General features: G+C 50.5%; 1 protein-coding gene across 1 annotated transcript in view; it reads right to left on the minus strand.

Moving 5' to 3' along the window:
* The window catches only part of LOC125426438 (MAM domain-containing glycosylphosphatidylinositol anchor protein 2-like), a 409319-nt gene that overhangs the window by 43076 nt on the left and 352628 nt on the right, over positions 1-13615 (minus strand). Inside the window, exons 10-12 of the mRNA XM_048484696.1 lie at positions 9563-9628; positions 7266-7363; positions 3569-3689 (exon numbers count right to left, since the gene is read on the minus strand). Coding sequence (XP_048340653.1) covers positions 3569-3689; positions 7266-7363; positions 9563-9628 — 285 coding nt within the window. The remainder of the gene's footprint in view (positions 1-3568; positions 3690-7265; positions 7364-9562; positions 9629-13615) is intronic.

The raw sequence follows: 13615 nt of genomic DNA on the forward strand, positions 1-13615 counted from the left end.
TGAAAATTGGCACAGGAAAAAAGAAAGGAAGAGAAAAAAGAGCTGATCTTGCAGATCTTATAGAGGAAATGTCACCTGGTGAGCAGAACAGGTGGACTGTCCATCATGCAAATCCCGCCTCCTCTGGGCTTGCCAGTGTGACTGGATTCCTCGTTCCTGGGAGGCTGAGTGGGATTTCCCTGTGTTTGCAGATAACCTCTAAGAGGACATGTTTAGAACACTAGCTGTTTAGTAACTGTCAGTATGGACCCCAATGTTAATGAACACAGTTCCTTCCTATGAGAAAATCTACACACACTGGTTCCCTTGTTAAAAAGAATCATAGAGTCATAGAGTTGGAAGAGACCCCAAAGGCCATCAAATCAGTGGTGGGATCCAAAAATTTTGATAACAGGTTCCGATGGTGGTGGGATTCAAACAGTGGCGTAGCACCAATGGGACTGGGGGGGGCATGACGGGGGCAGGGGCGGGCATTCCGGGGCGGGGCATTCCTGGGCGGGGCTGCGGCAAGGACGCAGGGCACGTGCGCCCCAGGTGCAGTTCCCTTTTACTTGGTTATTACTGTAGCCATTTTTGTTAAGGGTAAAAGCTATTGGCTGCAGAAAAGAGACAAGTTAGGGATTGTCTGCCAATTCCCATCTCGCTCTGAAATGAAGGTAAGTATATGGGGGTGGGGGTGGACGTCGTGGGGTGAGGGTAGGAGTGGGGTGCCATGGAGGGAAGGGGGGCTGCAGGGGGCCCTGGGGGCGATTTTGCATTCCTCACTTGACGAGATTTGTTGTACCCAGGGACAGAGATTACCCCCTTGTCCCTAGTGGAGTTAATCATTAACAACCGGTTCTCCAAACTGAGAAAAATGTAATAACCGGTTCTACCGAATAGGTGTGAATAGGCTGCATCCCACCTCTGCATCAAGTCCATCAACCCCTTGCGAAGCAGGAACACATAATCAAAGAAGTTGACTATTATGTTTATTTGGATAGACGGAGATTGGCTGTCCATCTATTACAGATGTACCAGGGGGGCGGTGGTGGGGGTCATTTCACCCAGGTGCCACGTGCCTGGATCACACAGGGGGTGCATTTTGGCCCCTCTCTTCCACCATGACCCTGGCTAAACTCCCTGCCCCCATTACAAACGGCCCCTACCAGCCCCGCAAAAGAAACAACACAAAAAAACCCACAGCTGGTACCACTCGGACAGAGCAGGAAAAAGATTTATCGGGGTTGTTGTTGTTGTTGTTGTTATTTTCTAGGACAGCAGTACAGCAGTGGGGGGACGGCGGCAGGAAGAGATCAGGAGGTGCCAGTGGGGGGCGGAGTTTGGCAGGAGGTGAGACAGGGGGAATTTCAGCAGACGACCCAGCTACGGTGTGCTCCCCACCACGGTCAGGTCATCTGCTGCGCGAGGGGCGGGCCAAGGCCTGCCTCTCGGCCAGCAGTGTGTGTGTGTGGGGGGTGATTTTCCACCCCCCGTGATGCAATGGGGCGCACCTGAGCTGTTTGTCTCCGGATGTCCCCATGGCAGCTACGCCACTGGCTAACAACAGGGCATGGAGACCGAGGACTTCATTGGAACACCGGAAGGGCCCTGCTGGATCAGACCAGTGAGGGTCCATCTAGTACAGTCTCCTGTCTTAAACAGTAGCCAACAAATTCCTCTGGAAGGCCTACAACAGGGCAGGGCACAGAAGGAAGACCTTCCCCTGATAACACCTGCTGGATCAGACCTCTATGGTTCTCCAGTTGCACAGTGGCAGATAGGAAGGCGCTCCAAAGGGCGGTCACTACTGCACAGAGGATTATCGGCTGCCCTCTCCCCTCCTTGGAAGAACTCTATAACTCCTGAAGCCTAAAGAAAGCCCAAAATATTCTGAGGGACCCGTCTCGTCCAGCACACTCTCTTTTTGAACTGTGACCATCCGGCAAACGATACAGGTCTATCAAAACTAGGACAAAGAGGCTGAGAGACAGCTTCTACTCTAGAGCTGTGGCGATGCTGAACTCCGGGGCTTTGTGTTGATGTGTTTGGGGCTGTGTAGGGATGGGTGGAGGAAGGGGAAAGTGAGGACGGGGTATGAGTGGAGGAAGGGGAAAGTGAGGATGGGGCATGAGTCTGAAATTGTGTGCATCGAGGAATGCTGCTGTAAATTCCGTTGTGCGTGCACAATGACAATAAATGCTTATGCTTATGCTTAATCCAACATCCCATCTCACACAACGGCCAACCGTTCCTCTGGAAATCCGATGACAGGGCACAGAGGCCATCCCCTGACATTTCCTCCTGGCATTGGAGCTCCTAGGGTGACTGCCTCTGGATATGGAGGCTCCACTCCTGAACGCTTAAGCCCCAGACTAGTTTTGGGCCTGTCATCTCCCAGCTCCGGACTTCATTTGCCTGTGTTCAGTTCTGGCCGCCACATCTCAAAAAGGATATTGAGGAGATAGAAAAAGTGCAGAGAAGGGCAACGAGGATGATTGAGGGACTGGAGCACCTTCCTTATGAGGAGAGGCTGCAGCGTTTGGGACTCTTTAGTTTGGAGAGGAGACGTCTGAGGGGGGATATGATTGAAGTCTATAAAATTATGCATGGGGTAGAAAATGTTGACAGAGAGACATTTTTCTCTCTTTCTCAAAATACTAGAACCAGGGGGCATCCATTGAAAATGCTGGGGGGAAGAATTAGGACTAATAAAAGGAAACACTTCTTCACGCAACGTGTGATTGGTGTTTGGAATATGCTGCCACAGGAGGGGGTGATGGCCACTAACCTGGATAGCTTTAAAAAGGGCTTGGACAGATTTATGGAGGAGAAGTCGCTCTATGGCTACCAATCTTGATCCTCCTTGATCTCAGATTGCAAATTCCTTAGCAGACCAGGTGCTCGGGAGCAGCAGCAGCAGCAGAAGGCCATTGCTTTCACCTCCTGCATGTGAGCTCCCAAAGGTACCTGGTGGGCCACTGCGAGTAGCATAGTGCTGGACTAGATGGACTCTGGTCTGATCCAGCTGGCTTGTTCTTATGTTCTTATGTTCTTATGTGCTTGCCTCTCTTCCTGATGATCCTCCTTTCAGAGCTCACTTCAATTCGCAAAGGCTACAAGAGCTCTCAATGGGCTTCCAACTGAGAAGGATCTCTCGCAGCCCTGGTTGGGGAGGGGGGGGGGGGAGCTCATTCCCATCAGCTCCACTGCAACAATGGCAGAAAAGCCGAAACTCACAACATCTACTTCTCAGATGCCAGCAAACCAACCCTGATTGAAAAAAAGTCAACAAATACGATGGAGACAAACAGAGGCAATTTGGGGCAATTTTCAAAGCAAAACCGAATATTGCACCGCCGTCCTTTCACGCGGCGGCGCAAAAAATAAAAATAAACCCAGGAACGGAACAGCACGGCATTTACATCCGAATGTCCTTGATAATGAAAGCCAACAGAGCAATTTGCTAGCAATTTAGATAATGCACCAGTGAGAGACAGGCACTTATGCCTAATTTCTGACAAATTAGAATTGTCTGGGGTTTGTAAATTTCACCTGGAAATAATTCTCCCTAATGTGGCACACGCACCTGAGATGCGCAAGATACCCTGGCCGTTTGTGACAGCCCGTCTCTGCAGCCGGCTGACAGTCGGATTCCTGTTGCGAGGTTCTCCAAGTCCGCCGATCAGCTTTTTGTGTTTGTATTTCTTCTGTATGAATGTGAGCCATTGTTCACGGTATATGATCATTATTAACAATATTAACAATATTAACACACATTCATTGAAAATGCTGGGGGGAAGAATTAGGACAAATAAAAGGAAACACTTCTTCACGCAACGTGTGATTGGTGTTTGGAATATGCTGCCACAGGAGGTGGTGATGGCCACTCGCTTGGATAGCTTTAAAAAGGGGCTTGGACAGATTTATGGAGGAGAAGTCGATCTGTGGCTACCAATCTTGATCCTCCTTGATCTCAGATTGCAAATGCCTTAGCAGACCAGGTGCTCGGGAGCAGCAGCAGCAGCAGAAGGCCATTGCTTTCACCTCCTGTCTGTGAGCTCCCAAAGGCACCTGGTGGGCCACTGCGAGTAGCAGAGTGCTGGACTAGATGGACTCTGGTCTGATCCAGCAGGCTAGTTCTTATGTTCTTATGTTCTCTAGGTTAGGAGAGACCTAGACCAGGTGCTCAGGAGCAGCAGCAGCAGAAGGCCATTGCTTTCACCTCCTGCACGTGAGCTCCCAAAGGCACCTGGTGGGCCACTGCGAGTAGCAGAGTGCTGGACTAGATGGACTCTGGTCTGATCCAGCTGGCTTGTTCTTATGTTCTTGTGTTATCAATCTAGCCATATCTCTGCTGGTCCCAGAGAGTCTGTGTAGTATTTAAAAGTGTTAGACTAGTACCTGCGAGACACAGGTTCAAAACCTTAGTCTTGCCATGGAAACTTACCGAGTAACCCTGGGCCAATCTCACATTCTCAGCCTAACCTACCTCAAAGGGTTGTTGGAAGGTTAAAACGGAGGAGAGGAGATTGATGTAAGTCCCCTTGGGCCCTCATTCAGGATAAAGATCAATTATAGTGCAGTCCACAGGAGGGATAGCTATGGCCATCAACCAACAGCAATGCTCTCCCGATCACCGTGGAAGTGGGGAATGCAGCACGGTGGGTCATGCCGCTGCTTTTCTTGACGTAAATTCATGCTGGCAAATGGAGGTGTTCTTGATCCGAAAGGGATCTGGGAGTCTTAGCAGAGTCAGCAGTGTGATACGGCGGCCAAAAAGGCCAATGTGATTTTGGCCTGTCTCAATAGGAGTATAGTGTCTAGATCAGGACTCATGGGTTCAAGGTGAAGGATGAATGCCCCCTGGTTCTACGTATTGTGAGAAAGAGAGAAAAATTTCTCTCTGTCAACATTTTCTACCCCATGCATAATTGTATAGACTTCAATCATATCCCCCCTCAGATGTCTCCTCTCCAAACCAAAGAGTCCCAAACGCTGCAGCCTCTCCTCATAAGGAAGGTGCTCCAGTCCCTCAATCGTCCTCGTTGCCCTTCTCTGCATTTTTTCTTTGTGCAAAGGTGTGCTAAAAGGGCTGAAACGCAAAGGGCACACAAATGTGAGGGCCCGGGATTATTCGAATCACTCTGTCTCAGGCTGACTTCACTCCCCCTTTCTGTAAACTGGACCCACATTTTAATTTTTAGGGTGTTGTGGGTTTTCCGGGTTGTATGGCTGTGTTCCAGTAGCATTTCCTCCTGACATTTCGCTGAGAAAATGCTACTGGAACACGGCCATACAACCCGGAAAACGCACAACACCCTAGTGATTACAGCCATGAAAGCCTTCGACAATACATTTTAATTTTTAAAAATCACTTTCTCTTTCCTTACACTGTTTTCCCCCGTAAAACACATTCATTGTTCAGCCTTGTTTGTAAATCCATAAATCAGCATTATATATTGTGCTCACACCGCACATATAAATAACTTTCTGTTTCCATAGAAAAGGCGCATCGGTCTTCATATAAAAATGGCGTGGCCTGCCGACAAAATCTGAACGAATTTATACATTCAAACCGCAAAAAAGCCACGAACCCAAATGGATGATAAAAATATAAACAACATACAATACAGGGTACATGCTCCCTGCTATGGAAGAAGACGAAGAGTTGGATTTACATCCCCCCTTCCTCTCCTGTAAGGAGACTCAAGGTGGCTTACAATCGACATTCCCTTCCCCACCCCCCAACAAACACCCTGTGAGGTAGGTGGGGCTGAGAGAGCTCCAAAGAACTGTGACTCACCCAAGGTCACCCAGCTGGTGTGTTTTGGAGTGCACAAGTTAATTCGGTTCACCAGATAATCCTCCGTAGCTCAAGTGGCAGAGTGGGGGATCAAACCCGGTTCTCCAGATTAGAGAACGTGGCGTAAGAGGTCAAGAGCTCGTATATCTAATCTGGAGGAACTGGGTTTGATTCCCCACTCTGCCGCCTGAGCTGTGGAGGCTTATCTGGGGAATTCAGATTAGCCTGTGCGCTCCCACACATGCCAGCTGGGTGACCTCGGGCTAGTCACAGCTTCTCGGAGTTCTCTCAGCCCCACCTACCTCACAGGGTGTTTGTTGCGAGGGGGGAAGGGCAAGGAGATTGTAAGCCCCTTTGAGTCTCCTACAGGAGAGAAAGGGGGGATATAAATCCAAACTCTTCTTCTTCTTCTACCTCACAGGGTGTTAGTTGTGAGCAGGGGCGTAACGAGGCAGCCCTGGGCAAACTGTAGCCCTGGGCAAAACCTGAGTTGGATGCCCCGCCCCTCCCATGGGCAGCCACTCCACCACGACCAAATTTTTTTTTTGCACCAGGACATTGTTCTGCATTGAGTTTTCTGCATTGCTGTCCATGCGGGTTGCAGGCTGGGGCGGGCCACATTTTTGAAGGCACAGTCTCAAAACTTTCAGGGTCTCATCAGGAGACTGCCCTAATGATACCCCCCAAGTTTGGTGCAGTTTGGTTCAGGGGGGCCAAAGTTATGGACCCTCAAAACTGTAGCCCCCATCTCCTATTAGCTCCCATTGGAAACAATGGGGGATAGGGGCACCCCCTTTGGGAGTCCATAACTTTGGACTCCCTGAACCAAACCTCACCAAACTTGGGAGGTAGCATAAGGACAGTCTTCCGATGATACGCTGAAAATTTGGTGCTGCTAGCCTAAAAACTGCGCCCCCTGCAGGCCGAAAATGGAAAACCACTAAAAATACCCAAAAACGAACCCAGCATTTTGATGCCCCCCACAAGGTGATGCCCTGGGCAGCTGCCCACCTTGCCCAATGGGCATTACGCCAGTGGTTGTGAGGGGGGAAGGGCAAGGAGATTGTCAGCCCATTTGAGTCTCCTGCAGGAGAGAAAGGGGGGATATAAATCCAAACACCACCACCACTACTACTACCACTACTACTACTACTACTACTACTACTACTACTACTACTACTACTACTACTACTGCTTCTTCTTCTGCTCCTCCTCCTTCTGCTCCTCCTCCTCCTCCTCCTCCTACTTCACCACTACACCATGCTGGCTCACAACACAGTAGGGTTCCCGTTCTGGGTTGGAAAATCTGGAAATTTGGGGGGGTGGAGTCTCGGGGTGGGGTGGGGAGGGAGAGACCACAGGGGAGTCCACCCTTCAAAATAGCCGTTTTCTGCAGGGAAACCGAGCTCTGTCATCTGGAAAATAGCTTCAATTCCAGGAAATCTCCAACCCCTACTTAGAAGTTGGGAACCATCCATACATTCCTCTCCGGAGACCTCCCCAGTCCAGTAGTAGCCACCACCTGGACCAAGACAGGCTTGACTGAGGCACTCAGGTTGACCCGGACCAAGTCGGGACCTGAAGTTGCCCTCGTTGGGGCAGTTGTGAGACAGACACAGGGCTGAGCTGGGGCCTCAGCTGTGTCCCGAACACAGCCGCCTCCCTCTTAACATCATAGAATCATAGAGTTGGAAGAGGCCCCACGGGCCATCAACGCAATGCAGGAAGAGCCGGACAGAATCACTGTCAAATTGAATGAAAATCCGCCACAGACTACAGGGACGGGGAAACTCACCTAATTTCAGACTTTAAAAAACAAAGCGTGGAGCATGTGCGAAAAGCGGTCAGACTCTCTGCTTAGGGCAGTGGTGGCGAACCTTTTCGAGACCGAGTGCCCAAACTGCAACCCCAAACCCACTTATTTATCGCAAAGTGCCAACGCGGCAATTTAACCTGAAGGCTGAGGTTTTAGTTTAGAAAAAAATGGTTGGCTCTGAGGTGTGCAATACTCAGGAGTAAGCTTGTTGGTAGTCGATGGCTTTGCTTTGAAGGAACCGTGCAACCCTTCCAACGGGTGAATCACGACCCTAGGAGGGTTTACTCAGAAGCAAGCCCCATTGCCAGCAACTGAGCTTACTCCCAGGTAAAGGAGCGCGCTTTAGTTCTTCGCGTGAAAATCAGTGGGGTTTAACGGTGCTTAACAGGGTTACCTACACTGCTTCCCCCAAACTAGGTCTTAGGTTTAATGCTAATAATTGAGCCCAGTGGCCCAGGCCAGCCTAGATGTGTATGTGTGGGGGGGAGAGACTCTATTTGCGCGTGCCCACAGAGAGGGCTCTGAGTGCCACCTCTGGTACCCGTGCCATAGGTTTGCCACCACTGGCTTAGGGTCACGTTTAAAGCCCTTTTAATTGATTATTTTTATGTGCCTTGAGGTGTGGAAGCTAATTGTTCCAAATACTTGCCTGTGTTGAGGCCGAGAACGTGTGATGGGGCCAACATCACCCAGAAAGCTTCTACGGTGGGAGGGGAGATCTGACCCTTGATTTCCCAGGTCCTAATCTGACACCTTAACCCCTATGCCACACTGCCCCTTGAAGAGGTTCATAGGAGAATGCAAGCGAGCATACCTGATATTAAAGTCATACAATGGCATACCGCGGACAGCAACACACCTCACCTGTCTGCCTTAGGAAGCAGTCAAGAGAAACGCTAGATCGCCGGAATTTCCACATGGGTACTTTTTTTTTCATTTGGAAAAGAAAGGATACTCCCAGTGGTGGGATCCAAAAATTTTAGTAACAGGTTCCCATGGTGGTGGGATTCAAACAGTGGTGTAGCGCCAATGGGGCTGGGCGGGGTGCGGTGGGGGCGTGGCCAGGCATTCCGGGGCAGGGCATTGCTGGGTGGGGCTGCGGCAAGGACGCAGCCGCTGCGCCGGTCCTTGGGCGGGAAACGAATGCACACAGGCGCAGGCTGCCACGCACGCCGGTGCACCTCCTGCTGGACTGCTTCCAGTTCTGCGCGCTACTGCTGAGAGGAGGGGCTTAACTAAGGCAAACATCACGCGGCAAAATCACCCATTAGTAACCCCCTCTCGGCACAGACAAATAATTAGTAACCTACTCTCGGGAACCTGTGAGAACCTGCTGGATCCCACCTCTGGATGCTCCCATATTTCACAACCGCCTGCCTTTAGGGATTTCGCGAGATCCAATACTTTCTCTTTGGCATCGTTTCTCACCCTCTCAGCCATAAACACTGACTGTATTTCTAAGTCTCTCTGCCTCTCTCACTTTTTAAGGATCTTTCGGCCTCTTTTATTTCTTCTACCGCACAGGTGTCAAACTCGCGGCCCTCCAGATGTTATGGACTACAGTTCCCAGCATCTCCTGCCAGAATCATGCTGGCAGGGGATGCTCGTATAATTCTATCAGAAACGCGAAGTTTACAACCCTATGTTCTACCATGTTCCACAACCGTGCAACCTGCTTCTTCATTTGTTTTGATCAAGCTCCCGTTTTTATCTCTCAAATTGAATTTCAAGGTTACCTCCCTTCTCCGTTCCCTTCCGATTTTCTTCACCCCCTTAGTCTGTTACGCACACGGCTGGGATTCTGCGCACCTTCCAAGACTGTCAGGAACAAAATGGCTCCTTGTGCAAACTCTGACGACATGAGGAATCCTCCCTGCCCAGTCCCGGTCCAAATCTCTTAGGAACACAAAGCAAATTCCCCCCCACTGTCTTGGTGCCGTCACCGCGGCTAGAAAACACACCGTTGTTCTCCCCTTGGGAACTGGTGACCTTGCGTGTCAAGGGGGAAGAGCATTTCTTCTGGAGAGCTTGAAATGGAAAATGCGAGATATTGTGACAGGTCTGCTTACCTGGCATTCCAGCTGATTACCCCTACCTGGATCAGCAAGAAAAGGTGACTGTCGAAGGACAGTCTGGGAATTGCTGTCCTCTGCTTTGCACAGAGAGGCCGCAGAGCAGAGAAAGGAGTCCCATCCTAACTCTTCGTTTTCTTTCTTAATGTTAATAAACTTGTATCCCACCCAGTGGTGTAGCGCCAATGAGGCACGGGGGCACCCTGTCCTGGGCATGTGTCATTGGGGTCATGGGAGGGGGGTGGAAAATCGCCCCCACACCCCCTCCCTCCGTGCCATCCCCACGCCCCCCCTTACCTTAGTTTCTTTCTCTTCCTTAGTTCCTCTATCTTGCAGCCTGGTGGGAACCAGGTGGGAACCACCAGGCTGAAGAAGAAGAAGAAGAAGAAGAAGAAGAAGAAGAAGAAGAAGAAGAAGAAGAAGAAGAAGAAGAAGAAGAAGAAGAAGAAGAAGAAGAAGAAGAAGAAGAAGAAGAAGAATTTTTAATTTATATCCCCCCTTTCTCTACTGTAGGAGACTCAAAGGGGCTGACAATCTCCTTGCCCTTCCCCCCTCACAACAAACACCCTGTGAGGTAGGTGGGGCTGAGAGAGCTCCAAGAAGCTGTGACTAGCCCAAGGTCACCCAGCTGGCGTGTGTGGGAGGGCACAGGCTAACCTGAATTCCCCAGAGAAGCCTCCACAGCTCAGGCGGCAGAGCAGGGAATCAAACCCGGTTCCTCCAGATTAGATACACGAGCTCTTAACCTCCTACGCCACTGTGTAGGAATTACGGGGCAGGAAAAAGGAATTGAGTGGTGGGGGGGGCACATGGGGGGCTGCATGGGAGGGGCAGGATGCAATTTTGCCCAAGGCGCCATTTTGCCCTAAAAACTACTGTTCCAGAAGTTAACCAGGGAAGCAGAAAGTAGTTGAGAAGGAGAGGGGGGTGGGGTGCTGTAAATAAAGGGCATAATATGTGCGTGGTGTTTATAACAATGGTCTATTTGACTGTCGATGGTAAATGGTTGGGACACAGGCAAGGGATGTTATAACAATAGATGGGTGGCCTCAACCAAAGGCCCAGCAGAACATCTCTGTCTCACAGGCCCTGCGAAATTGGACAAGGTATTGCGGTGCCCTGGTGTCAGTGGACAGAGAGTTCCACTAGCCACATGTGTCAAACTTGCGGCCCTCCAGATGTTATGGACTACAGTTCCCATCATCCCCTGCCAGCATGATGATGGGAACTGTAGTCCATAACATCTGGAGGGCTGTGAGTTTGACACCTGTGCACTAGGCTGAAACCTGGGCCAAAAAAGCCCCGGCTTTGGTCAATGCCAGCCTAATGTCATTAGCGTCGGGGACCACCAGTAGGTTCCCATCTGAAGAATAGAGTGGCCTTCGTGGGCAACATGGGGATACGTGGTCCCTAAGATTCCAGGGTCCCAGACTGCATAAGGCCTTAAAAGTTAAGACTAATGCATTGAACATGACCCGGAATTCAGCTGGTAACCAGTGCAGCCAATGGAAGATGGGAGTAATATTCTCCCGCGCTAAAACTCCAGTGAGGAGCGTGGCTGCTGCATGTCGAACTTCCAGATCAGACTCAAAGGTAGGACCATGTAAAATGAGTTGTTACAGTAGTCTAGCCTGGAGGTGACCATCGCATGGATCACTGTGGCTAGATCAGAATAAAATAAAAGATTGAAGCCAGCCTATCTTTCTAACAGAAGCCGCGTGGCGTCGTGGTTAAGTGCTTGCACTACCACTCACCCGGTCAGGAGTTCGAGCCCCCCGTGGGTCAGACATCCTGGCAGCTGGCTCATGGTCAAACTCAGCCATCCATCCATTCCTTGGTCGGTAAATGAGTACCTAGCTCATAGCTAGGGGGTAAAGAATAGCCGGGGAAAGCAATAGCCAACTACCCCACAAAACCGGATTGCCTATAAAATCACTGCTCGCAGTGGCACCCCAGGGTCGGACACGAACTGAAGGGGAAACTTTAAAGTTTTTAAAAAAAGTTTTGTTTATTAAACAGCATGTTTTCAAAAGGCCAGTAATTAGTCAAGTGGAAATGTTTTAACTGGGGGGAAACCTCTGTTTAGCAGCAGCATTTGGAGAGATCCCGTCTCTGCCCCCTCTCTGCTGCAGGGCAAGAGGGCTGCTCCTTCGGGGTCACGCCTGCATCCTAACCTACTTCTGCAGAGCTGCGGTCCTGTCATGTATTATTGATTTGCCGCAACTTAACACAGCCAAACAACAAGTCTCCGGCGCCGGGCGGTGCATTTTTCTAAAACATAAAGAATCAATCCGCTTAAGTCCACAAGTAATAATATCTGTGCTGCACACCTGTGTACATAATACAGACACACGGAAAGAGATTAGCAGCAAATCTCCCGTAATGTCCTAGCAAATACTGTTTCATCCCCCCCCCCCCACGTTACGTTGACACACATTTTGGAACTAGTGCGTGCAAATCTATGTTTGCTGCCAATATAAAATAAAAGCCGTCATCTCAGCTTGGAGATGAAAAGAGTGGAGAGAATTCTGTGGACCTCAAAGCCCCCAGAAAACTGTCTGTCAACCCACACCTGATCCATCTGTAAAGCATGGTGTAAGAAGAAGAGGAACTAGAACTAGGAGGAGGAAGAGGAGGAGAAGGAGGAGGAAGAGGAAAAGAGGAGGAGGAGAGGAGTTTGGATTTTTGTATCACACTTTTCTCTTTTACAGAGTCATGAAGCGGCTTACAATCTCCTTCCGTCCCCTCTCCCCACACACAACAGACCAGAGGCGTGGGGGGGGCGGAATGGCATCCGGGGCAACACCTGCTCTGGCCACACACCCCATGTCCCCCTGCACCCAACTTTCATAAGAACATAAGAACGAGCCTGCTGGATCAGACCAGAGTCCATCTAGTCCAGCTCTCTGCTACTCGCAGTGGCCCACCAGGTGCCTTTGGGAGCTCACCTGCAGGATGTGAAAGCAATGGCCTTCTGCTGCTGCGGCTCCCGAGCACCTGGTCTGCTAAGGCCTTTGCAATCTGAAATCAAGGAGGATCAAGATTGGTAGCCAGAGATCGACTTCTCCTCCATAAATCTGTCCAAGCCCTTTTTAAAGCTATCCAGGTTAGTGGCCATCACCACCTCCTGTGGCAGCATCTTCCAAACACCAATCACACGTTGCGTGAAGAAGTGTTTCCTTTTATTAGTCCTAATTCTTCCCCCCAGCATTTTCAATGGATGCCCCCTGGTTCTAGTATGGTGAGAAAGAGAGAAAAATGTCTCTCTGTCAACATTTTGTACCCCATCCATAATTTTATAGACTTCAATTGTATCCCCCCTCAGACGTCTCCTCTCCAAACTAAAGAGTCCCAAACGCTGCAGCCTCTCCTCGTAAGGAAAGTGCTCCAGTCCCTCCATCATCCTCGTTGCCCTTCTCTGCACTTTTTCTATCTCCTCAATATCCTTTTTGAGATGTGGCGACCAGAACTGAACACAGGACTCCAAGTGCGGTCGCACCACGGCTTTATATAAGGGCATGACAATCCTTAGCCGGCAGGAGCCTGCCATGGGCTGTACCTGTCAGGGCTGGGATGAGAGGCATCAGGTGGTCCAGCTAGGCTGCCTCTTTGGGTTGGTGGAGGCTCCGCTGGCTGAAGGAGCAGCCTGGCGGGGTGGGGCCAAGGGGAGGGGTGTGGGGGGCGATTCTCTGCCCCCATGTGACTGCATGGAGTACACCCCACATGTCCCTGTGAGTGCTCCGCCTCCGCAACAAACACCTGGGGAGGTAGACGGGGCTGAGAGAGTTCTGAACTGGCTGGGACTGGTCTACGGTCACCCAGCAGGCGTCGTGCGGAGGAGCAGGGAATCAAACCTGGTTCACCGGGTGAGAGTCCACTGCTCGTGTGGATGAGTGGGGAATTGAGCCCGGTTCTCCAGACTGAATTCCATCTGCTCTGAGC

This window comes from Sphaerodactylus townsendi, linkage group LG02 (assembly GCF_021028975.2).
Source record: "Sphaerodactylus townsendi isolate TG3544 linkage group LG02, MPM_Stown_v2.3, whole genome shotgun sequence".
Taxonomy (NCBI): domain Eukaryota; kingdom Metazoa; phylum Chordata; class Lepidosauria; order Squamata; family Sphaerodactylidae; genus Sphaerodactylus; species Sphaerodactylus townsendi.